The 27506-nt window shown below is 35.4% G+C and overlaps 1 protein-coding gene across 1 annotated transcript in view; it reads left to right on the top strand.

Annotated features, from left to right (window-relative positions):
- Nucleotides 1–27506, top strand: part of ARHGAP29 (Rho GTPase activating protein 29) — a 66687-nt gene that overhangs the window by 27516 nt on the left and 11665 nt on the right. The window contains exons 4-16 of the mRNA XM_039228469.1: nt 4435–4531; nt 4881–4953; nt 7661–7709; nt 8334–8471; nt 9592–9656; nt 10040–10150; nt 10251–10331; nt 10765–10953; nt 12034–12171; nt 23247–23404; nt 23935–24074; nt 24561–24665; nt 26861–26959. Of these exons, the coding sequence (XP_039084400.1) occupies nt 4435–4531; nt 4881–4953; nt 7661–7709; nt 8334–8471; nt 9592–9656; nt 10040–10150; nt 10251–10331; nt 10765–10953; nt 12034–12171; nt 23247–23404; nt 23935–24074; nt 24561–24665; nt 26861–26959 (1443 nt within the window). The remainder of the gene's footprint in view (nt 1–4434; nt 4532–4880; nt 4954–7660; nt 7710–8333; nt 8472–9591; nt 9657–10039; nt 10151–10250; nt 10332–10764; nt 10954–12033; nt 12172–23246; nt 23405–23934; nt 24075–24560; nt 24666–26860; nt 26960–27506) is intronic.

The following is a 27506-nucleotide window of genomic DNA, read 5'->3' on the forward strand; positions in this document are numbered from 1 at the left end:
CTTCTAGTTACTGTATATAACAAATTGCTTCTAAGAGTGCAGAAGACTTCAAGATGGAAGCAAGTAGTTAATATTTGTGGTAATCATAGCAGACATTATTGAGGATGTACTTCCTGTATGCTAGACACTGTTAAATTTTGCTTGGATTGTCCCATTAACCCGCACAGCAAATTTTTCAGGTCAGTACTATTGTTCTGTCAACTCCTATTTTGCAGATAAGGAAGCTGAGACATAAAAAGATTTGTCCGAGGTTCCACACAAATTAAGTGGTAGAGTTGTTGAGAGTTGCACAGTGGTCGGGTAGGATGAAAATTTGGAAGAAAAGAAGGCTCCAAGTTTGACCAATAGGTTTTTGTTGCCAATGTTGTTCTGTAGTTTTGAGTGAAAATAATAACTAACATTTATTGAGCATTTTCTGTGTAACGGGCACTGTTATAAGTTCATTCAGTTTTTATATCAGTTCTCAAAATACATTTATTGTTCATATTTTATAAATGAGGAAACTGAGGCACAGGGCAGTTATGTTATTTAACCTAGTAGAAGACAGAGTTAGATTTAACCTCGTCAGACTGGCTTCGGGGGCCCATCCTCTTAACCAGGCTCAGGAAACTACTTCTGGTGGGCCAAATCTGGCCTGCCTGTTTTTGTAAATAAAGTCTTATCAGAGCACAGCCACTCTTACTCATTTATGTATCACCATATCCCCTTCATTTATGTATGGTTCCATTAGGCTGAGTTGAATAGTTACAACCTATTATATGGGCTGAAAAGTCTAAGATATTTGCTATCAAGCCCTTTATAGACAAAGTTTTTCAACCTCTGATAACCTTTAAACTGGATGAAAAACCAAATCCTGGTGAATTTAGTCCTGACTTATTTACAGAGGTTTGGCAGTGAAAAAACAACAACAATAAAACCGGTTAAATTGGATGGTAGCTTTAAGAGAAAATATGGTAAAATTAAAGTTTTTTCACAAAGGAAAAATTTGAGTATGTTAGTATCATAAGAAGAAATGTTGAGTTGAGTGGGAGATAATAAAACTATGGAGGAAGGTGGCATGGGGTTTTGGAGAATGCAGGAGAAAGTGGGAAGATTTATTACTGGAAAGGAGCCAAAGACTTTTCTTTGAAATACTGAGTAGAAGCAAAAAAGAGAAAGGATATTAGAAATATAGAGCTGTTTTGAATTGGAGGGAAGGGCAATAATAGGAATTTTCATTGGATGGCTGTAGCCTCATTCAAGTAAGGATGAATAAAGAAGGAAGATGTTCAAATAAGAGTCTTTTCACTATTCATAATTACTACTTATTAAATCTCCCAGTCATCCTTAGTGCTATGAAAAAATTGTAGGAAAGAAATAATAATTACCAAATCTGGCATAGTGTCAAAAGGTATTTTTTTTTTTAAAGTCTAACAGGTTAAGGTTAGGAAATATAAGTAAGCTTTTACATTTTTACTGGTTATAAGTTGATTTAAATATACATTTAAATTACTATTTAGAGTGTACTTTCCAGTGAGATTTTTAAAGCAGGATATAATTGATATGCAAAAAAGTACACATATTTAAAGAATACAATTTGATCAATTTTGACATGCATACCCTTGTGAAACTGTCATAATCCAGATAATATGTGCTCCTTTGTAAACTCTCCTTTCTTTGCATGCCTGTGGCCCCTTTCATCAAATTTTTATTTATTTATTTATTTTGAGAAAGAGAGAGCATGGGGAAGGGGCAGAGAGAGAGAGAGAGAGAGAGAGAGAATCCCAAGCAGGTTCCACACTATCAGCACAGAGCCCAGTGCTGGGCTCCATCCCATGAACCGTCCGATCATGATCTGAGCCAAAATCAAGAGTCATGCACTTAACCAGCTGAGCCACCCAGGCACCCCCCCCCCCCACCATCAATTTTGGTATGCTGTGTTTTCATTTTCCTTGTGTTCAAAGCATTTTCTAATTTCCCTTTTTCTTCTTTGACCCATGGGTTAGTTAGAAGTGTGTTATTTAGTTTCCTGATGATATCTGGGGATTTTCCAGAGATCTTTCCATTATTTCTAATTTAATTCCATCTGGTCACAGACATATTTTGCCTGATTTAAATCTTTTTAAACCCATTTTGACTGGCTTTATGAAGCATAATATAGCCTATCTTGGCAAATATTCAGTGTGTACTTGAAAAGACACGTGTTCTGCTCTTACTGGATGGAGTGTTCTATAAATGTCTGTCCAGGAGAGGTGGCTGATAATATTGTTGAAGACTTCCATATCCTTGCTGGTTTTCCATCTTTGTGTTCTGTCAGTTATTGAGAGAGGGCTGTTGAAATCTCTGACTGTGAGTGTAAATTTATCTATTTTTCATTGCAGTTCTACTAGGTTTTGCTTCCTGCATTTTGAGTTGTTTATTAGGTGCATAAACTGTATAAAATTATGTCCTTAGTTAATTGACTCCTTCATTATTATAAGATAACCCTTATCCATAGTAGTTACCTTTGCTGGGAACTCTACTTTGTGTGATGTTAGGCAGTAAGCTGAGGCTATTATAAGAGCATCCCATGTTTGTTTCTTGTCTGTCAAGATTATTGTCCTTTGTTGCCTGATAACCAGTGTCTTGAAAATTTTTGTTTCAGTGTATTTTGTATGAGTTTCTTTTAGTTGTTTCAGGCAGAAGTATAAAAGTGATTTTCCATCTTGGCCAGAGCATAAGTCCAAAAATAGTTTTAAAATCATTTATTGTGGTTCTTAACTTTCTGTTTGTATTGGGGATACTTAGAAGAGTCTAATGAAAGATACATACCTGAGCCCCTCATATCTACAAAGGCTTATCCATGTAAAGCTTGGTTGTAATTTCATGAGGTTTTAGAGGCTTGAGGTTTCATTCGTCCTTACTTTCCAGCAAGCATTTTCAATCCCAGCTGCACATTAGAATCACCTGGGAGAGCTTTTAAACAAATATCTATGTTCCATCAGACCTTTGAAATCTGAAATTTTGATGGTAGAGCCCAGATTTTTGGTTTTTTAAACCTCCTATATAAGTCTGTCTTGCACCCAAGCTTTAAAACAGCTTGTTTTAAGCAAAGGATGGCTTCCTCTTCACTTGGTCTCTTTACCTTTTCTTTATTGGCTAGGATCCTAGGGAGGAGTGGATACAGAAGCCAGTTGCTCCTTAAATTCAATCTGAGTAGAAGGGGTTAGTTTAAAAAAAATTGCCAATTCTGCCTTCAGGTTTTGTCTTGGTAAATTATATTTGGGCTTTTTACAAAGGTGCATAGAGAAGTTACAGTAAGAAACTTCAGTTACATTTCACAATTTTCTTTTAACAAAATACAGAATGTTGGACTATCTCTCTGGCAAACAAGAGACAGAAATATATATCATATTAACATGAACCTCAGAGCCCAAGAGCCTGTAAAAAAAATAATAAGGCTATAAATAAATAGGAACTTAAATTTTCTACAGCATTGGGTGCTTATGTTGTATGCTTTGTATGTAGGATTTATGCTATGTCAAATGTACATATGATGTCAATTATTGGTCATTCTCAGTGAAAATATAGTTTATTGGACTAAAGTGGGCCCACAGTGCACTTAGCTATTTTTTAAAATGCCATAAAGCAATAAGCAAAGAGAAAATAGCACAGGGTGCTCTTAATGAGAGGTCTGATGTAACATGGACTCTGTGACTTCAAGACAGATTGATTTCACATTGCATCACTTTTTAGGTGTGTCAAATTATGTAATGCATGGAGTAGGAAGTTTGGAATGCCAGTTACTTTTATGCAAGATGATACATTTGTGTGATTTTTTAATGAAGAACTTGAACATCATATTCATTTTTCTTTTATGTTTATTTTTGAAGAAGAGAGAGAGAGACAGAGGATCAGTGGGGAAAGGGCAGAGAGAGAGAGAGGGAGACACAGAATTGGAAGCAGGCTCCAGGCTCTGAGCTGTCAGCACAGAGCCTGATGCGGGGCTTGAACTCATAATCTGTGAGATCATGACCTGAGCTGAAGTTGGACACACAACCAACTGAGCCACACAGGTGCCCCCATATTCATTTTTTATTTTAAGCTTTTCAGTTTCCAAATCTTCTAGTGCTTCTAGAAGTAATGGTGAATTTTTAAGACATTAAATGACTTTATATAAATCTAGTTCAAAATGTTCTTCCTCAGGGTGCCTGGGTGGCTCAGTTGGTTAAGTGGCCAACTCTTCATTTTGGCTCAGGTCATGATCTCACAGTTAGTGAATTTGAGCCCTGTGTTGGGCTCCGGGCTGGCACCGTAGAGCCTGCTTGGGATTCTGTGTCTCCCTCTCTCTCTCTGCCCCTTTTCTGATCATGCATGTGTTTACGTGTGCTCTCTTTCTCTCTCATAAGCATTAAAAAATAATTAAAAAATAAAATATTTTCTCCCTCATTTATTATAACCAACCTTTTCCTATAGCTGTGAACTTCACAGAAGTTAATGAAGAAAATAAAAACGATCTCTTCAGAGAAGTATTTTCTTCCATTGAAACCTTGGCCTTTACCTTTGGGAATATGTAAGTAGAGACTGTCATTTAAAGGATTTGGGGGCCTGGGTATCTCAGAATATGTCACACGATACAGTGGATACTTGGAAAGTAAATATTAACCAATATAAAATACTATCACAGTACTGGAAAAGCTACATTCATTATTGTTTTATTACTATATTTGGCAGTGTCTTTAGACTGTTCAGAAGCAATCTATTTGCAGGTGACTATGTGAATAAGTTCCTAGGAGTTTATTTCTAAGGTTCTTCCTTAAAAAAAAAAAATTTATTCTAGATGACATGTTGAATGTAAAGCCCATGACGGAACAATGTAATGACTTATCTATTCTATTTCTTTTTCCTCCTTCCTTGGATAGCCTGACAAACTTCCTTATGGGAGATGTAGGCAATGATTCATTATTGCGACTGCCTGTTTCTCGGGAAAGTAAGGTAAGCCAAGTTTGTGTGAAAGCAGAGACTTTAATAGTTTTAACATAATATTTCAATAATTTCCTGATTTTAAGCTCAGAATTAGTCTTTGATAGTTTTTGAGTTGAGCAAGGAAAACAGATCAGTTCATTTTAAATATAATTATGGTCAGTTTCTGGAGCAAAAATTTAATTAGACTTTCTAAGTGGAGCTATAATTCTAAAAGAATATCTCTGATAGTTTTATGGTGTTTCATATAATGAATCTATATGTCATATGGTCCAAAATTTTAGTAATTCTTAACCGTTTTTCCTTCCTGATATTGTCACAGATCTTAAAGATTGGTGGAAACAGAAAAATAATGCACGAAGTAGAGAGATTGTTAATCTTCTTACACAGCCTCTATAGTTCATTACCATGAAACACTGATTAGTAGGCCTGAAGGTCTTAATTCTGCCTAAGAGCAGTACGTCAGAGGATTATGGTTCTGATTCCCAATTTGAAGAAAAATTGCTGCAAAATAATAGAACATGAAGAATATTTGTAGAATATTGCTTTAAAGATGTATAGTAATAACATTTTTATGTGACTAAAAATTGTTCACTAAATGCAAGAAGCTATTTTTTATTTATTTATTTATTTTTAAATATTTTTATTTATTTCTAGGAGAGAGAGAGAGACAGAGTGAGCAGGGGAGGGTCAGAGAGAGAGGGAGACACAGACTCTGAAATAGGCTCCAGGCTCTGAGCTGGCAGTCAGCACAGAGCCCGACGCGGGGCTCAAACCCACGAACCGCAAGATCATGACCTAAGCGAAAGTCGGACGCTCAACCAACTAAGCCACCCAGGCGCCCCAAGAAGCTATTTTTTAAAACAGCAATAAGGGAGCACTGGGTGGCTCAGTTAAGTGTCCAACTCTTGGTTTGAGCTCAGATCCTGATTTCATAGCTCAGGTCCTGATTTCATGGTCAAGGGATTGAGCCCTCATCAGGCTCTGGGTTAACAGCGGGGAGACTGCTTGGGATTCTCTCTTCTCCCTCTTTCTCTGCCCCTCCCTCACTTGCTTTCAAAAGAAATAAATAAACGTTTTTTAAAAACTGCAGTGAGTACATGTTGATCATTTCTTGTTAAGGATGTTCAAATCCAAAAGAATTTCAGCAAATATTTGAAAATGTGCCAAGTATTTGTATTACATCAAAATAGTATAAAAACTTCAGAGCTTTCTTAAAATGATACAAAATATGAATGATTAATTGAAGCATTTGTTATATGTACAGTAATACTGAGAAAACAATTATGACTATTGCTGAAGCTATCCATTGATGAATCATGGAGGATAATGTATAAACTAATGAATAATTCAGACTAATTAGACCAATGAATAATTTTAAGGTCTTTAATTATTTTGGTATCATTTATAATTTTTCTTCAATTTTATCTTTTCAAGCATAACTACTAATTCAGAAGATACAATAACATTGTATCTGTGTGATAAGGCTCTCGACAATTAAAATTTTACATGTGAATCATATTTCCTGTTTCTGTGCCTCTATTGTGCACACTTATTATAATAATTCTTAATAGGAAAATATTTTTTCCTTTTTTCTTTTGTACCTTATTTTCCTTTTTGCAGTTTTTAATCTGAGATTGAGCTTTTAAAGCCATGATGATAGAATTCTAATAATAAAATGAAGTTACTTTGGGGAAAAGTTTTGAAAAACATCTTTAAATACTAGTTGCTATTTATTTAATAGGGTTTATTATGTACCATGCACTCTGCTAAGCCTACATCATCTTAATCCTTAAAACTATAAGAAAGTAGTGTTCTTATTCCCATTTTACAGAATGGCAAGCCAAAGTTACCTGAGCTTTAACATTTAGCCCAGTGTCCTACAGCTACTAAGTGATAGAGTTGGATATCACACCCAGGTCTCTTTGATCCCTTTTGCATTGAAATACTGCATAGTCTGTATTGCCCAACCAAATCAAATTTGTTTGAGATCTCACAATTTTGGTAGATATGTTTTCCTACACTATTCAGTAAGGTAATCACTTGCCACATGTAGCTCTTTAAATTTAAATCAATTAGGTAAAATTAAAAATATATTTTTATTGGGGATGAGCACTGAGTGTTATGTGGAAACTAATTTGACAATAAACTATTTGTAAAAAAACAAAAAAAAATATATTTTTAATTTATATTAGCCACTTTTCATATGCTCAAATAACCACATGTAACTAGTGTCTACCTTATCGTACAGTGTAGGTACAGAACATTTCCATCATCATAGAAAGTTCTGCACTAAGTTGTTCACTAGACCTTTAATGAAATGCTTATTATATGATAAAATGGTAAAAGATGGCTGGAAGAAACAGGTCTTTGTGTTCTGTTTAAGTGGCAGTCTACTTAGATTGCTTCTATAACTCCCTAATATTTTTGAAATTTGCATAATTTAAAGTTTTGAATGGATTTATTAATGTTAATTAATGCTGTTAGCAAACAATGAGATTATTTATTCTTGGATCTTGAGAACTGCAGTTGTAAAAAGGTATATAATTGTTATAAGATGTCATAGCATTTAAACAGATTTCTTAGGCCCTTTGAGTTCTAAATACTTGACATTCTTTAACAAATTATGTCACAGTAACAAAATACAGTGAAAAGTTTCTGAAGCAAAATTCTGTTAGCTTCTGCTCTAATCTTAAGTTTGTTTTCTTCCATGTGTAAGTCTTTTGAAAATGTTTCTGTGGAATCGGTGGACTCATCCAATGAAAAAGGTAATGCTTGAAGTACTTACAATCTTAGTCTAATTTTTTGTAATTACTTTTCATAAGTGTTTTGGATTATTTAGTGTCTTCTTGCTTAGTAACCTAAAGTGTTCATTTTTAACACAAAATGATGTGTAAAGCTTTACATAAAAACTTAAGGAAAAAACCTGCTAGAGTAGATAGATAATGGAGAGACTGATCAAGAACTCTGTAGGGCTTGGGGTACCTGCATGGCTCAGTCAATTAAATGTCCAACTTTGGCTTAGGTCATGATCTCAGATTTAGGCCCCACATTGGTCTCTGCACTTACAGTGTGGAGCCTGCTTGGGATTCTCTCTCTGTCCCTCTCTCTCTGCCCCTCCCCCACTCTAGCTCACACTCTCAAAATAAATAAATAAACGTAAAAAAATTCTATAGAGCTTGTAACTTGATGAATAATAGAAATATATATTAGGATTAAAACATCATTATAATTTGAAACCATTTTAAATTTACACTGTGACCTTTACATTTAAATTTGTCACTTGAATTTTTAAAAACAGTTTTCAATGAAGAACATACTGGGATTTGAGTGCTTCTTTGTTTAGAGTTATGTGGTGATATTTAATACATACTTGATATTTTTATTTTCAGGAAATTTTTCTCCTATAGAACTAGACAGCGTGCTGTTAAAGAACACTGATTCTGTAGAATTGGCTTTGTCTTATGCTAAAACGTGGTCAAAATATACCAAGAACATAGTTTCATGGGTTGAAAAGAAGCTTAACTTGGGTGAGTTGTGCTTTGGGACATCTGATTAGCTTTGGAGTGTAAGAACTAAATTGTTCGCACTTCGGGGCGTGTGGGTGGCTTAGTCGGTTAAGCGTCCGACTTTCGCTTAGGTCATGATCTCGCGGTTCGTGGGTTAGAGCCCCGTGTCGGGCTCTGTGCTGACTGCCAGCTCAGAGCCTGGAGCCTATTTCAGAGTCTGTCAGTCCCTCTCTCTCTGACCCTCCCCTACTCACACTGTTTCTCTCTCTCTCCTAGAAATAAATAAAACATTAAAAAAAAATTTTTTTTTAAATAAATTGTTCGCACTTCATTTTCTACAGGCAATGACTAATGTGATTCCAAATTAGCTGTTTTATTATAGTGATTAAAATCATTTCTATTTTCTCTTCTTGAAATAGGAAAGACTCTTATGATAAATGTACTTACTGAACATTACTGTGAGCCAACCACTCGATCTGGGGACACACAGACAAATAGTATACTGTCTTTGCCTTTAAGGAAGTCATACTCCAGTGGGTGAAAAGAATTGCAATCAGATAATATGGCTAAAGGAAATAAAAGCAACAATAGTTGTATGAGCACAGGCAATGGAAACATCTTAATAGCTAGTTTTTATTACCAGTGTTTTACAGTTGACAGAATACTTTCACATCTTGTACCTCATTTAATCCTTACCAAGACCCTGGAAAGAAGGCAAGAAAAGAATTATTCCCATTTTACAGCTCAGCAAAAAAGACGGATGATTTGCCTAAGGTTAGATAGCAGATTTGCATAAGATTATATAAGTAACCGGAAGTATATAGAATGTACCCAAAAGCTGTGCTCTTTCTATCACGTTGTTTGCTTTTAATAGGGAATGCCCATCAGAATCACCTGAATAACCTTATAAAAGGGCAGTACATAGGCCTAGGTTGCATCTCCTAAGAATTGGGGCCAAGCAAGTATATTTTGAAAGTTTCCTAGTTGGTTTTGACAAGCATTTCTGATTAAGAGTCACAGTATCATATGATGCAGACTAGTACATGTGCTCACTCTTTAAATTGGGAATTACAAATAATTTTAGAGTATAGGGAGAAAAATAAGTTAATTAACCTTCTGATGCTTTCATTGACCTTTTCAGAATTAGAGTCCACTAGAAATATTGTCAAGTTGGCAGAGGCGACTAGAAGTAACATTGGAATGCAGGTAAGTGTTAGTGAACTCCTAGGGTGTTATACCAAGAGGTTACCCAGATGAGCTCCTGATAGTGCCTCAAGAAATCAGTGGTTTGGCAAAATAAAATCCTTTTAAACTTACATAGATATCCATTATGGAAAAAAATGAGGAAATTCACAATTTTATGCAAATATTGATTGCCTTGTTAGCCATGTTAGCCACTAGTTTTGCTACCTAGTCTTATAATTAATATTCTTCTGTATTTTTTCATATAGTCATATTTATGACTAGTCATTTTTCTGCCAAACAAATGTCTAAACTTAAAATTTCTCCTTCTGAAGAAGAGTAATAGGAAATCTAGAACTTTAGTGCTATTTCTATTGGAAAATTTACTTTTCAATTTTAAATTGTAGGAGTTTATGCCACTGCAGTCTCTCTTTACCAGTGCTCTTCTTAGTGATATCAAGAACAGTCACCTTTTACAACAAACAATTGCAGCTCTCCAAGCCAACAAATTTGTGCAGGTAAAATGTATATGTGTAATACACATTTTTTTTTAACAACAGCATACCTTTAGATAACAGTTTTTTTTTCCTTTCTTATTTTAAAATGCTCTTGACACAGCCTCTACTTGGGAGGAAAAATGAAATGGAAAAACAAAGGAAAGAAATAAAAGAACTTTGGAAACAGGAACAAAATAAAATGGTTAGTATTATAATGGAGTTTCATCTGTCTACTTGTGAATATCTAAAATCATCTGCTGTATATAAGCATCTGTCCTGGAAGATGCATACCTTACTCTGTAGTTTTTCTAAAATGCTGTCTTAATTAACTTGTTGAATATGCTAAGGAAGGGGTGTCTGGGTGGCTCAGTTGGTTAAGCATCTGACTTCAACTCAGGTCATCATCTCACCATTCATGAGTTCAAGCGCCGCATCGGGCTCTGTCCTGACAGCTCAGAGCCTGGAGCCTGCTTCAGATTCTGTGTCTCTCTCTCTCTCTGCCCCTCCCCCACACCCGCTCTGTTTCTCTCTCTCAAAAATAAGTAAACATTAAAAAAAATTTAAAAACATGCTGAAGAAGCTTATATATTAGGGTTTGTTTCTTACTCTGTATTTAATAGTCTTTTTCTGTGTAGCTCGAAACAGAGACTGCTCTCAAAAAGGCAAAACTGTTATGCATGCAACGTCAAGATGAGTATGAAAAAGCAAAGTCTTCCATGTTTCGTGCAGAAGAAGAGCATCTGTGCTCAACTGGTGGATTAGTCAAGAATCTCAACAAGCAGCTAGAAAAAAAGCGAAGGTTGGAAGAAGAGGCTCTTCAAAAAGTAATCATCTTTTTTATTTGCAAGTTGAATTAGCAATAATCTGCTAAAGCTTTGGCTCTCAAACTGTTAGCATACATCAGGATTGCCTGGAAGGCTTGTTAAAACAGAGTTTCTGATTTAGTAGCTCTAGAGTTGGCCCCAGGCAACTTGCACTTCCAACATGGACCCAGGTGCTGCTGCTGGTGTGATCCACACTCTGAGAATCAGTATGCTACCAAGTTTTTGCCTACCTTCTAAATCTTTGGGTTTGTTTATGAAAGAGTATCTTAGAGAAAGCAGTAGTTTAATATTTTGACTTGATTGTTCAGGAGGTTCACCTTTTAGGTAACTGTGTGTATATGTATATTGATTCCAGTATCTGATAGCAAAGCTAGGCTGGAACTTCATATAGTTCATGAAATATAATTTGATAAGTTCTATAAGAAGATTATAAAGAAAATGGTAACTATAAATAAGAAAGGCTGTGAAATAGAAGTAAACATGTATTTTGTAGACAATATACTAATTTTAAGTCCTACTTGACTATCCATTAAAGTCAAGTGCCCATGAATCACTGACCAGAACAGATTATTTGTTATCTTTAGAAATATTCTCTTTATAGTATAAGGCTAAGCAAAGTAACTCAGTGAGAGAAAGACAAATACCATATGGTTTTACTCATATGTGAAATTTAAGAAACAAAACACACACACAAAAGAAAAAAAGAAGAGAGACAAACCAAAAAAGAGACTCCTAATTATAAAGAATAAACTGATGGTTGCCAGAGGGGAGGTGGCTAGGGGGCTGGGTGAACTCAGTGATGGAGATTAAGGAGTACACATATGATGAGCACTGGGTGATATATGGTATTGCTGAGTCATTATATGGTACACTTGAAACTAGTATAACATTGTAACTATACTGGAATTAAAACTAAAAAATGGAAAGAAAGAAAAAGAAATATTCTCTTTAAAACAGTATTTCAAATTTTTGTATGAAAAGACTTTTCAGTTATTTAAATTGAGTTTTATTATAATATGTATTTGTTTTAAAATATAAATTCTAGTGATCAGTTTTTTTTTTCCTGTGATATTCCTGAAGGTAGAAGAAGCAAATGAACTCTACAAAGTTTGTGTGACAAATGTTGAAGAGAGACGAAATGATCTCGAAAATACCAAAAGAGAAATTTTAACACAACTCCAGAAACTTGTTTTTCAGTGTGATCTTACCCTTAAAGCTGTAAGTATTTTTTTTTTTTTTTTTCAGTATTTTGAAGGCCAGGGGCAAAAAAGAATTTAAATAATCTGCAGAATGGAGAGGGATGCTTGATGGGTCATGATTCTAAGGGATTTAATTTCTGAGATTAATGAAACATTTAGAGTTTGAAAATTGACTTTTAGTTTTTCATAGCAGTATATGGTTTAGGTTACGTTTTTTATCTGGACCCCACCCCGTAGACTGATGATTTGTCCAATTAAAATTGAAGTCTGAGAGTTTGAAAATGCCTCTAAGCCACGGTCTTTCTTAGCTTGGTTGACAAAATGGATTTGACCATTGAAACTTGTCACACTATAAGATGTATTCTTCAAAATTTGAGTAAACTAAATATTAAAATTGAACCCAATGATTTGTTTGGGGGGAAAAAGCATCCTTCCCTCAAATATTTTCATTTGCCTCTTTAAAATGTTTGGTTCTTTATAAAAAGTTTATATACAAAATACCTTTTTTTGGTGTACATTTCATAAGCCTTAACACATGTATAAATTTATGGAACCACCACCATCATAATCAGGATTCAGAACAATTCCATTACTCCAAAAAAGTTTTGCTCACGCTGCCCTGTTGTAATCAGACTCTCTCTCCACCCCTGACCCATGGGAAATATTGGCCTGTGCTCTGTCTTTATAGATGGGTCTTTTCCAGAGTGTCATATAAGTGGGATCCTATAGTATATAACTGCAAGACTAGCTTCTTTTACTCAGCATAACGTCTTTGAGATTCATCGGTGCTATGCATGGATCAGTAGCTCGTTTCTTTGTATTGCTGACCAATATTCCACTATATGAATGTACCACAGTGTTTATGCATTTATCAGTTGGACATTTGTGTTGTTTCAAGGTCTGGGTGATTGTGAATTAGAGCTGCTATGAATATTTGTCTACAGGTTTTTGTGTGAACATAAGTTTTCATATTTCTAGGGTAAGCACCTAGGCGTGATTACTGGATGGTATGGTAAATGTCTGTTTAACATTGTAAGAAATTGCCAACTTGTTTTTCAGAATGGCCATAACATTTTTCATTCTAACCAGTAATGTATGAGATCTCCAATAGTTCTGCACCCTTGACAACACTTGTCAATTGTTTTTATATTTTAACTGTTCTAACATGTGTGTAGTGGTAGTTGTTTTAATTTGTGTCTCTGGAGTGACTAATGCTACTGAGCATCTTTTCAAAGACTTATTTGCAATTTCCATTTTGCCAGTTTTTAAAACTCGAGTTCTTTGTTTTCTTATTGTTGAGCTTGCATATTTTGTCTTCCAGTCTGAAACTTCATTCAGATATCAGTTTCTTTCAGGGAACAAAAGGTTTTAATTTTGGTGGAGTCTAACATATGAATTTCCTTTATGTGTCATGCTTTTGGCATTATATCTGAGAGTGTTTAACTTAATAAAAGGTCACAAAGACTTCTCTCCTATGTTTTCTACTAAAAATGTTATAGTTTGACATTGATACATGATCTATTTTGACTTAATTTTTATATAAGGCATGAAATATAGATTGAGGTGTATTTTTTGCATACGGATATTATATTAAAATTATACTCATGGGGGTTTTAATTTATGGAAGTGACTGATGCTGACATAGAGAGGTCAATGTTATTGAAAGATGAATTGCTTACTTACATTTCCCAAGAGAAGGGGACATGGTGTGCCATGCAGGGTCACAGAAGTACCCACTTTGGTGAAGCAGAGACAGGAGTGAGGGGAAAGCTGAGTACAGAGCCTTTATTAGGTTTTCAAGGGAAAAGCAAGGTAGGGCAGGATGAGCAGTATAGGATTGGTTGGCTTGAATAAGTCCGGTGTGCTTTGGAGTATAGGGGCGGTCTCGTTGCCTGGCACGTGGCCCTGGCATGACTCAGAGCAGGAGAAAACATCGACTTGGCGTGTGAGAGTTAGCTAATAGGGTTGTTCAGGTTTTATATGAAAGACGTGCCCCCTCCACCCTCTGCCCCTGGGCTAAGAATTAGTCCTGATTAGTCCTGGGAGGAGCAGACCCTCCCCAGCTAGCAAGCTTTTTAAGATATCAAAACATTAAGGGGCGCCTGGGTGGCTTAGTCGGTTAAGCGTCCGACTTTCGCTTAGGTCATGATCTCGCGGTTCGTGGGTTCGAGCCCCGCGTCGGGCTCTGTGCTGACTGCCAGCTCAGAGCCTGGAACCTGTTTCAGTCTGTGACTCCCTCTCTCTCTGACCCTCCCCTGCTCACGCTGTCTCTCTCTCTCTCTCTCTCCTAGAAATAAATAAAAATATATATATATATTTAAAAAAAAGATATCAAAACATTATAAAATAAGGAAAATAAAAAACATTATTACAGGTGTCCACTTGTTCCAGTACCATTTGTTAAAAACATTGAGCCATCTCCAATGATTTGCCTTTGCATCTTTGTCAAAAATCAATTGACTGAACTTTTATAGGTCAGTTTCTAGACTCTCTATTTTGTTCCATGGATATATGTGCCTTTCCTTTGGCCCAAATTCTACTGTGTTGATTACTATTGTTTTATATCAAGTCATTTTTTTACTAAAATTTTTTAATGTTTTATTTATTTCTGAGAGAGAGAGAGAGAGAGAGAGCGTGAGCAGGGTGGGGGTCAGAGAGAGAGGGAGACACAGAATCCGAAGCAGGCTCCAGGCTCTGAACTAGCTGTCAGCACAGAGCCTGACGCGGGTCTCAAACCCACAAACCGTGAGATCATGACCTGAGCCGAAGTCGGACGCTTAACCAACTGAGCCACCCACGTGCTCCATGTGTATCAAGTCTTAAAATCAAGTAGTGTAAGTCTTCAACTTTATTCTTTTTTAGAATTGTTTTGAGTATTTAAGATCCTTTGCCCATAAAAATGTTGGAATCAGCTTGTCTATATCTATACACAAAGCCTGTTAACATTTTAATTGGAATTGTATCAAATCTTAGATCAGATAGGAAGAATTCACTGTATATGTAGCATCTTAAATATATACATAGAGAGAGTTGTTCAATCCATGAAGACCGTATGTCTCTCCATTTATATAGAAACATGGTATTTTTTTAAATCAGAATTTTGTATTTTTAAACATAAAAGTTTTCCACGTGTTTTGTTAGATTTAAACCTATGTATGTTTGGATTTAGTTGGACGGCTATTGTGAATGGGATTGATACAAATAAATAGATTAAATACCACATCTAATTTATATGTATGTATCTATGCATAAACATTTCTTTCATTTCAAATTTCAATTGTTCATTGTTAGTATTCAGAAATACAAGTGATTTTTGTATATTGACCTTGTATCTTGCAACCTTGCTGAAACTAAATAGTTTAGAACTTTTTTGTAGAATCATTGGGGTTTTCTACATAGAAAATCATGTTATCTACAAATAGGGACAGTTTTGTTTCTTCCTTTCCAGTCTATATTCCTTTTATTTCCTTTTCGTTTTGTACTGACTGTGGCTGTGACAGAAGATAACTTTGTCCTATTCTGGATTTTAAGGGCAAAGTACTTAGTCTTTCACCATTAAATATGGTGATAGCTATAGATTTTTTGATGATGCCCTTTATCAGGGTAAAGAATTTCCCTTTTTCTAATTTGCGGAGAGTTTTATCATGAAAATATTAGTTTTTTTTAACTGTTGAGAATTTTTGGATTGTTATTGCAGCATAAGCTGACAAAACTGTCTGCTATAGCATATATCTAATCTATGTGTATATATATTCTAAATTCCTTTATAGGTACCCTTATACACGATTTCATGTACACCTGCATATGGAAGAAAAACATATTTAGAACAAATAATTTATAAGCAAAACTTACAAAGTTTAAATATGCAATATTTGCTAATTAAATTATTATAAACACTTATAATTGTGTCTTTGTTTTTAAAAAAGAGATGATAGATTTCATCAAATGAATTTTTTTGCATCATTTGATGTGATAATACAGGGGTTTTTTTTGTAGTCTGTTAATATGATGGATTATATTGATAGTTGAGGGTTAGATTTCTAATCTTTTATTCCTGGATAAGCTGCTTTTGGTTGTGATGCAGTTCTTTTTATATATATATATTGCTGGATTCAATTTGTTAGTATTTAGTATTTTTTTCTTTTTCTTCTCTGTTAATGAAAGACATTGGTATGTTGCTATTGCTTTCTTTCCCCTTTCACTGTCTTTTTCTGTTTTTATATCAGGGCAATTCTGGCTTTATAAAATGAGTGGGGAAGTGTGCCTTCCTATCATTTTCTGGAAGAGATTGTGTAGAATTGGTGTTATTTCTTCAGTTGTTTGGTGGCATTCTCTGGGCTTGGGAGTTTCCATTTTTGGAAGGTTTTTCTTCTTTAAAAAATTTTTTTAATGTTTTATTTATACCTGAGAGAGAAAGAGACAGCATGAGCAGGGGAAAGTCAGAGAGAGAGGGAGACACAGAATCTGAAGCAGGCTCTAGGCTCTGAGCTGTCAGCACAGAGCCCGACGCAGGGCTCCAACCCACAAACCGTGAGATCATGACCTGAGCCAAAGTTTGATGCTTAACTGACTGAACCACCCAGGTGCCCCTGGAAGGTTTTTCTTTTTTTCTTTTTTTAAAGTTTATTTATTTTGAGAGAGAGAGACAGAGAGTGAGTGGGGGAGGGGCAGAGACAAAAGGAGAGAAAGAATTCCAAGCAGGCTCTGTGCTGTGGGCACTAAGCCTGATGTGGGGGCTCGAACTCACAAACCGTGAGATCATGACCTAAACTGAAACCAAGATTTCGACACTTAACTGACTGAGTCAACCAGGTACCCTGTGTTTTGTTTTGTTTTGTTTTGTTTTGTTTTTCACTATATATTCAATTTTTATATAGGCCTATTTGAGTTAATTTTTCCTTTTGGAGTGATTTCTTGTAGTTTGTGGTTTTCATATAATCAGTCACTTTTATCTCGGTTGTCTAACTTATGTGCAAAAAGTTCATAGTTTTTCTTTAACCTTTCAGTATCTCTGTAGACTGTAGTGATAACCTTTGATTCCTGATATTTGTAATTGTGCCTTCTCTCATTCTCTCTCTGATTAGTCGGGCTAGAGGTTTATCATTTTGATTGACCTTTTCAAAAAACTAGCTTTTATTTATTTTTGATTTATTTAACAATGTTTATTAATTTTTGAGAGAGAGAAAGAACATGCATGTGTGCACATGAATACACAGGGGCACATGGGCGAAGAGCAAAGGGAGAGGAGGAGAAAGAGTCCCAAACAGGCTCCACTCGCTGTCAGGACAGAACTTGACGCAGGGCTTGAACCATGAGATCATGACCTGAGCTGAAATTGAGTTGGATGCTTGATTGACTAAGCCACCCAGGTGCCCCAGAACTAGCTTTTAATTTCATTGATTTCTCTATTGTTCTTTTAAAAATTTCATTTATTTTTGCTTGCTTTGGGTTTATTTTGCTCTTCTTTTTAGTTTCTTAGAGGTGGAAGCTTAGGTTGTTCATTGAGACCTCCCTACTTTTTTAATACAAATATTTATTTATTTAGATTTCTCTCTCAGCAATGCTTACATTCTACAAATTTTGAATTTTGTGGTTCTACTTTTGTACAGTACAAAATATTTCCTAATTTCCCTTGAGACTTCATCTTTAATGTATGGATAATGTAGAAGTTGATTGTTTAATTTTGAAGTATTTAAGGAGTTTCTGGATATATTCCTGATACTGATTTCTAGTTTAATTGTGAGAATGAGAGAAATGAGAGAAATATTTTGTATAATTTCACTTTTCTTAGATTTGTTATGGTTTGTTTTATGATTCAGGATATGGTCTATCTTGGTGAATGTTCCATGAGTATACTTTTAAAAATGTTTATGGGGTATTTTATGTCAATAGGTTGTTGTTGGCTTATGGTCCTATTTATTTTTCCTATATCTTTGATGATTTACTTTATCAATTACAGAGAAAGGAGTTTTTTTTTAAAGGTTTTATTTAATTATTTTTTAAAATGTTTGTTTAGTTTTGAGAGAGAGAGAGGAGGGGGAAGAAGAGAGGGAGAGAGAGAGAACCCCAAGCACAGAGCCCAACATGGGACTCAAACCCACAAACTGTGAGATCATGACCTGAGCTGAAATTAAGAGTCAGATGCTTAATTCACTGAGCCACCCAGGAACCCCTAAGTTTTTATTTAAATTCCAGTTAGTTAGCATTCAGTGTAATATTAGTTTCAGGTGTACAATATAGTGATTCAGTAGTTCCATACAACACCCAGTGCTCATCACAACAGGTGCCCTCCTTAATCCCCATCATCTATTTAACCCAACTCCCACTCACCTCCTCTCTGGTAACCATCAGTTTGTTCAGAGAAAGGAGTTTTGAAGTCTTCAACTTCCTGTATATTTTTAGTTCCATCAGTTTTTGCTTTATGTATTTTGAAACTTAATTGCTTGTGCATTAATGATTGTTACATATTCTTGATAAAGTAATCCTTTTATTCTTACAAAATGTCTCATTTTATCCTGGTAATTTTTTTTAGTCTATTTAATACTGATAAAGCTATTTCAGTTTTCTTTTAGTTATTTTTATCATGGTATATCTTTTCACATTCTTCTACTTTTAGTTTTATCATTTTATTTATTTATTTAAATTCAAAGTAATTAAAAGTCTTGGCTTCAGGAGCAGAACCCAGTGATTCATCTCTTACATATGACACCCAACGCTGATTCCAAAAAGTGCCCTCCTTAATGCCTGTCACCCATTTAACACATCCCCTGACCCACCTCCCCTTCAGTAACCCTCAGTTTGTTCTCTGCACCTCAGTTTGTTCTCTGTATTTAAGAGTCTTTTATGCTTTGCCTCCCTGTTTTTATCTTATTTTTCCATTATATTTAAAGTGAATTTCTTATATAGCATATAGTTCAGTCTTGATTTAAAAAAAAATCTGTTGATAGTCTGTTCTTTAAGTGAGATACTTAGACCATTTCTATTTAATGCAAACGTATGTTCAGATTTTTTTCCTACATTTTTTTTCTGTTTGTACCTTAATGTTTCCCATCATTTGTTTCCATTTTGTTGCCTTATAGTGGATAAATAGATAATTTTTAAAAATTACAACTAACCTATATTACAGGTTTAATCTATTTTTGTTTATGTATTAGAGTTATATATATATTTTTTTAAATGTTTAATTAGAGAGCAAGGAGGGGAGGGGCAGAGAGAGGGAAACAGTATCTGAAGCAGGCTCCATGCTGAGAGCAGAGAGTCCCATTTGGGGCTCAAACTCATGACCTGTGAGATCATGACCTGAGCTGAAGTCAGATGCTTAACTGACTGGGCCACCCAGACACCCCTCTCTTTTCTTTTGGTTGTTGTTTTATTGATCTGTCATCGAGTTCACTGACTCTTCCCTTTGTTATTTCCATTTTCCTGTATAGTCAAAATAGTAAATTTTTTTGTTTGGGATGTTATATTTTTCAGTAGTAAATTTTAGTTTTTAATAATCTTCCATTTCTCTGCTGAGACTTCAGTCTTACCATATTTCAAGATTGTTTGCCCTTACTTATTTAAACTGTCATAATAGCTGCTTCAATGTCTTTATACGATAACCCAATAGCTGTGTCATCTCAGAGTTAGTGTGAGTCTGTTGTCTTTTCTCTTGTGATTTGAGTTTTCCTGGTCCTTCATGTAACAAGTAATTTTGGATGATATCTTGGACTTTTCAGTATTACCTTATGTGACTTTATAACCTATACTGAATGTTGATTGTTAAAAATAAATTTAGCAGGCATTTGATCTAGTTAGGTTCACTTCATAGCTCCTAAAGAATCCCTTCCAGGTTTTCTAGCTGTGAAACCTAGTTGGCCTACTCTGCTGCTTTGAGGGTCAAGTAGGAAAAGTGTAAAGACAAAAAAGAATAGGGATATCAAATCCCTCCCTCTTCAGATCACAATTTATCTGATCACAGAGATGAATTCCCCTCAAAGTTTTAGATGCCTGCTCAGCTGCTCGTGCCACCACTGCCACAGCACTGCATCTCTGTGCTTAGAACTTGCTTTGGTGCTGGGGGACAAGAGAAAACAAACATACAGAAGAAACCAGGAGGTTCCCCCCCACCTTTCAGTCACATGTCTTTGAATAAGAGTTTAGTATTGGCTGGGAAGCAGCAAAAGAAATACAGGAAGTATAGCACCGGACTGCTCATACCTTGATTAGTAGTTTTCTTAATGTTTATGTATGTAGTTTGAGAGAGACAGGGATAATGTGAGTGGGGAAGGGGCAGAGGGGGAGAGAGGGAAGGAGAGGGAGAGAGAGGGAGAGAGAATGAGAATCTCAAGCAGGCTCCCTGCTCAGCACAGAGCCAGATGCCAGGCTCAATCCCAAAACTGTGAGATCATGACCTGAGCCAAAATCAGGAGTCGGGCATTCAACCGACTTAGCCACCCAGGCGCACCTGTTGTTTCTTTCTACCATCTTCCTGCTACTGTTTACTTTTCAACATTTTCAGATGGTTTGAGAATTCAGTGGGAGACTGGGGGCAGTGAGCCTATTCCATTTGAATCAGAAACTCTCCATAAAATGTTCCTGAGTATTTAAAATTGTATCTCATTCATTTACCAATTTCCAATTAATGTGTGATTAACCTATAGAGTCAATTTTAGTAAAATAATTTTAAAAAATGATAAAACCCCAGGAATTGAGATTACCTTGTGAGTCACTGAGGGTAACCCTTTACATTTAATGAGTCTTTTTCACCTCAGACAGTAGCTGATGTTAGCTAAGATTGAGTATGTACCTGCCAGTGTATTAAGTTCCTGGCCTACATTAACTCATTTAATTCTCACACAATTCCATTAAGTAAATATAACTGTTTTTAGCTCCATCTCACTGGGAAAGAAACTAAAGCTTAGAAAACCTTTCTTCTCAACATGTAGTCCTTGGGTCATATTCTCATGATGTTGGGAGCCTATGAGAAATGCAGAATCTTAGGTTTCAATTCAGACTTTTGGAATCTGAATCTGCAGTTTGAACAGAATCCCCCATATGATTCAGTTGCACATTAACTTTTTTGAAGTATTTGCTTAGAGAAGTACAAATAACTTGATCAAGGTCACCCAGCATGTAAGGTGTAAAGCTAGGAGAGAACTTGGCTGAATGACTTCAGAACCGGTGCTCTTAAATACTGTGCTGTCTTGCTGGATGATTATTTGGCCTGGGTGTGACAACTCCAAAACAAATACAATGTTTATACTGAGCAGAAAAAAATCCATGTTCTTGTGGCCCTTTTATAGTGTACTGTGATATACTCCCTCTTCTACAGAATAACACTTTAAATATTTAAAGATAATTGTTACCTTCCTTCCCTGGATGTGTTTTTTTCAGACTAAACACTCACAAATCAGATTTTGTTTCATACATCATAATTTTAAGCTCTCTTACAAGCTATAATCTTATTTGCCTACGTACCTCTTAAAAAACGATGCTATTTGGTGATCCAACAATTATGATTTCCTTTAATTTGAAGTAAATAATAGGTTACTTAATTTTGAATACAGCATGTACGTATTTATTAATGCCCACTATGTATGTAAAAGAAATTTAAGTCAGATATCTGCTCTCAAAGAGTTTTTCATATATTTAGGAAGAGAGAATTAACCCATGTGAAAAATTGGAGAGCAATACCTATCAGTGTATGAAGTAGACTTTCAAGTTAAAGTCTCTCAAACTTGGACAAATCCCCAAACTTAGAAAAATCTCTACAGCATGGAATGTATAGAGACAGCTAATGTATTCTGTGTATATATTTGTGAAACAAATGTCTTATTGGCTAGAGTTCTTTTGAACCAATTTAATTGATCAATTTTAGTTCTGTCTAGTATTTATTCACATGCAGATATAAACAGATACCAAATCCAACATTTAGTTTTTGGATATAGATATTATTTTCTAAGTAAGAACCATGACTTTCTCCAGATTTCATTATGCTCTCTTCTCCTCCATCAAGAGCAGAACTTAGGGACTTTGGTGACTTCTTTTTCAACACCATCTCTCAAAATTTTTTTAAATTTTATTTTCATTCTAGGACATACTGCATTTTTAGAGATTGTAAGAACAGACAAATTATTTGAGATACAAAGATGCTAGACACTCAGGTTCTCTCACTTTCTTAGAAAAGATACACAAATGACATTTATATCCCAGAAAAATTATAAATTATATCATGGACATCAAAGATTACTTCTGAATATCTGAAATTGTCTTGAATTATGAAGTATTGAAGGGTATGGGATAAAGATCATAATTACATTACTGAGAGGAAGAAGAAATGACCAGGTTAGTCATTAAAGACCCAACCAAATCAATGGGCTTTGAAGAGTGAAAAGAATTAGAACAAGAGTTATTTTGCTTCGTTTTTTGTTTTGTTTTAAAGTACATTTAAGAAAAATTTGTCTTTAAAAAGATACAGGGTAGAAAATTACACTGAACAAAATTGATTTTAGATTATTAATAATTTGTATGAGAGAAATATTTTTCCTTATTTGAAATTAAGTAAAATTCTATTTGGACAGCTGTCATCAGGATTTGCTCTAATCCAGGTACCCTGGAATAACTAAAAATTTGATGTAGGTGATGAAAGCTGGGCATGGAGTTTGAAGTCATGTGTGTTTGAGAGAGCAATACCAGAAAATGTGCAGAATTACAGAATGCCTTGGCTAATAACACTTCCTATTACTGTTCATTTGGTCATTTCCCCTTTATGAAGCACTTAAGACACTGTGCTACCATAGAGGACCCAGAAGAAAAGGACTAAGTTCCGGCCTCAGGGAGCAGATTGGGAGACAAAAAAAAGATTTGTACTTTTCAGTTTAAAGCCAGTTTGCTGGCAAGGATTACTTCTCAGTGTTGGATTAAATCTGGTTTGGTTTTTTTCCCCCCCCTAGACCTTGCCCAAAGTCAGGCATAGCATGCTTAAAATGATACTCAGTGTTGTATGCTTCCCAGTGTGGCCTTTTTCTTGGTGCCAGCACTTGAAATAAATGTATATTTACAAGGCATTCTGGATCGCATAAGTTATTTTGCCTTTTGTCTCTGTGACCATAGGTAACAGTTAACCTCTTCCAGATGCAACACCTACAGGCAGCCTCCCTTGCCAGCAATTTACAGTCTCTCTGTGATAGCGCCAAACTCTATGACCCAGGCCAGGAGTACAGTGAGTTTGTCAAGGCCACAAATTCAACTGAAGAAGAAAAAGTTGATGGGTGAGAACTAATGTATAGATGAAATTACTTTAAAAGATAAAATAAGTTTTTATCTGGTATAAGGTGGTGTCTTTTCTAATGGCAGAATTTCTGAATTTTTTTAATATCCAGATGTAACTCATGTAAGAGTAAAGCTTTTCAGTTTGAGACAAGGCACAGTTCTTTGAGATTTAATAATCCTCTGCGATTGACAAATCGTGGTCATGTCAATTTTGAATGCCCACAGATCAAACAGCCTCCATTTTCCGCAGTGGTTATATTAGAAACGTTTAACTATGACATGAATTATTGGCCATACTTTTGCTCCTCTTTTCCATGTTTCAGCTGTAACATGTTTGAGTGATTAATAAATTTTATTCACATCTGCTTTGAGAAGCTGAACCCTTATAAGAAGGTTTATTCTTGATATTCAGTTAATTTAATTAAATTACTCTGTTCATTAAATTAAGAGATTTCTCTGAAAATAGAATAAAATAGGCTGATTATTAGTTATTCTCCTAAATGATGAGTTTTATTTGGGTTTTCCTTAGGAATGTAAATAAGCAGTTAACAAATAGTCCTCACACTTCTGGATATGGACCCACCGACTCATTAGAGGACGTAGTGCGCCTTCCTGACCCCTCTAGTAAGATTGAAGAGGACAGATGCTCCAATAGTGCTGATGTAACAGGTAGCATTTCACATTAAAGAGAGTGTTAATTTATGAAAGATCAAATTGTTTAAATGTGATTATTAAATGAGTTGCAGCTCTGAACTTTAAAAATCAGGCTTTGAATTATAACTCTGTGAGACCTTAGTCAAAGTTGTAAGCACTGTGGCTGTCTTTCTTTTCTTCTTCTTCTTCTTCTTCTTTATGTTTATTTATTTTTGAGAGAGAGAGGGTGTGAGTGAGGGAGAGGCAGAGAGAGAGGGAGACAGAGAATCCAAAGAAGGTTCTGTACTGACACACAAAGAGCCCGGTGCAGGGCTGGAACTCATGAACTGTGAGATCATGACCTGAGCTGAAATTGGAAGCTTAACTGACTGAGCCACCCAGGCGTCGATTGTTAATCACTGCCAAAGAAATTTGACTTGTCTTGTTTTCTCTAATGTCAGTATTTTCCGTTATGAAATCCTTCTGTAGCCAAGTTTGACTTTAAATATTCTTTTCTTAAAGGTCCTTCTTTTATAAGGTCATGGACATTTGGGATGTTTAGTGACTCTGAGAGCACTGGTGGAAGCAGTGAATCTAGATCTCTGGATTCTGAATCTGTAAGTCCAGGTATGTAAGTATTAAAGTCTAGCAGAGAAAATTCAATGAAATGCTTTTTGGGGATATATTTTAGCTACACTATTTTTATAATGAACTGTGTCCTAGAGTATATATATATATACACATACAGTTTAAAGAAAAATAATCAAACAGATCCTCATGTGTTCACCACCCAGCCTATAAGAAATAAGAGATTATCAGTATATGAGAAGGACCCTGTGGACACCTCCTTGAAAACCTTGCCCTGTTGCCCACCAGAATAAACCATTATCCTGATTTGTTAATAATTCTGTAGCTGTTTTAAATGTTTTAGTGCCTGTATCTACTTAAGCTTTTCCCTCTTTGGAATGTTATACAGATGGAATTATATACTATATTTTGTGTGTGACTTCTTCCATCTTTTTTTTTAAAGATTCATATTGATGTGAATAGCTGTATTTATTTTATTTCATACCATTTCTGCTATAGTATACTATTCTATGAACATAACTGTAGTTTTTAGATTGCTTTGTAGTTAATTGCTAAGGTGAACAATATAGTTAACACCAATTTTTGTGCCTGTAATTACTTATTCAGTTTTTATAAATGCATCTTAAAAGTCACTTTGATAAAGAGAATCCAGGGCTCCTTAGAGAGGCAGGATAGATATTTTAAACTCTTCTTTAGTGGCTTCAAAGAAGATAACTTGCTGTACATAATACAGCCAGCAGGACAAAAAGGTGGCATTTGAACCCATAAGATTATTACTTCAAACCCATGAGATTCTTACTTTGACATTCTTTCTCCTCCACTCTTTTACCAAAGACTGCTGGAGTCCTGTTCTTCCTGGCCCTTCTCCTAGGTTCTTTGGAACTGTGGAAGATACGTTGCAAGATTTAGCCTACCTCAGAAGTCGAAGACATTTTTTAATAGTGTTCTACATATTACAGAAATTTTATTTACATAAATACATCTCTTGATTTTAAATTTAGAAATAACTTCCATGCAGCATTGGGATTTGTAGGCTTACTTTGTGTCTTCCTTTAAAACTAGCTCCGTTCAGGTGACACCCTGGAGATATGAGCCTAAATACTTCATATTTCTAACTAGCTTTGTAAAAACAAGATGGTTGTAGCTATCCCCCAAAATTAAGACCCAGACTAGGGCATGCCCTAAGTTATTTGGAATCCTATAAGACTTTATGTGATAGAGACAAAAATTTATAAACTAGTCACAAGATAGATGGTAAAGACCTGGGGATGCCTGCCTGGGAACAAGGACACTTGGGGACATTACAGCCGTCCTCACATACTGGAGTGTGAAGGGATTACAGGGACAGGGCTTGTCTGCTGCTTTAGGGAGACGTACCAGAGGCTGGGATTCAGGAAGCCATTTTACAGTTAGAATAGTTCTAAATGGAACATGTGACCCCATGATTTCTCAGTCGCTGAGAACACATTCAAAACAAAAACTAGGTGACCACCTATCTCTTAAGCATATTTTGAAGAGGAATCTTTTAAGGCAAAAGGTGTTGGTTTAAATCATCTCTCAGCCCTAAGATTGTTAAGGCCTTGAGGTGAGTGAAATCTTCCACTTACATATCGCCCTGTTTGTCATATCAGCAGGGAGCAGATAAACCTCATTACCTAGTCGGGCTGCTCTGATACCTGCACAATATCCTTTGCTGATGTACCTTATGTCCTGTGCTCTTACCTCCCTGCCAGGGATCTTTATTCCTACTTCCTCTTTTCCCATCTTCCTGGGCAACATGAATGTGATATTACTGTTGTATTGCTGTATTCATAGATTTTTATATATTTCAGACAGCTTTAGGTTACATTGTATACATTTCTTTGTAACTCAGTTCAACAAGTATTTAATAACAGTTTACCATTGTGCCTGTACTCCTTGCCCTTGTAGAGCATAGGGTCTCTAACACTTACTATCAGAAGTTGACAGTAAGGTAGTCTCATTGGAATGTTATGATTCCTCAATTTTAAATTTATGTGGGTAAGTCAGGTTTGGTTGAATTCTGTCACGTTCCTAGTAATAAATATCATAATTCCCCATATCCAAAGTCTGCAAATGGAAACAGCTTTTTCTATTTCTATTTGTTCTCTTGGGCAGAATAGTATGGCTTGTGTTATTCAAAAGGTTTTGTCATTACCCATTTCTTAAATTCTACACTGAATAGTCAGGTGACTGTATTCACAATTTTCTTTTAGGAGACTTTCATCGAAAGCTTCCACGAACTCCATCCAGTGGAACCATGTCTTCTGCAGATGATCTAGATGAGAGAGAGCCACCTTCCCCTTCAGAAGCCGGTATTTCTTTCACATGAATCAAATACCCACTAATCCCTTTGAGTCAGCAGCACTGCATGATATTAGGAAAATAGTGTAAAGAATTACTTTGCTGTGTATTAAAAGATATTATAATGACAAATATATCCCCAAAAATTATATATAAGTATGGATTGATAATGTACCAGTGAAATGTTACAATTAAAAGAATAAGCAACAAAACTACTAGATCTAAAATATATTTGATGCTAAAATAGGCTAGTTATTTTGATCTTTTATAAACCTAATACAGTGACTGAACTGTTAAAAGGTTGCAATGCATGAGAAACTCTGAAAAAGTCTTTAAAAGAAATAGTGCAAGAAGCTAAGCAAGAAAAGTAAATTCTTGAGGACAAGGAAAGTTATGGACGTTGACAGATATAAAAGATATCAGTTACCTTAATGACTTGACTTAGACTCATATAAATTAGTTTTGCACATTTGAGAACTTGATATACCTTTTTGGGCATCATTTACTAAAATAATATGGAATATCTGACCTCCATTTGGATGCTGATAGAGAACTAGC

Source organism: Hyaena hyaena, unplaced genomic scaffold (assembly GCF_003009895.1).
Source record: "Hyaena hyaena isolate Hyena2069 unplaced genomic scaffold, ASM300989v1 scaffold_32, whole genome shotgun sequence".
Lineage (NCBI taxonomy): Eukaryota > Metazoa > Chordata > Mammalia > Carnivora > Hyaenidae > Hyaena > Hyaena hyaena.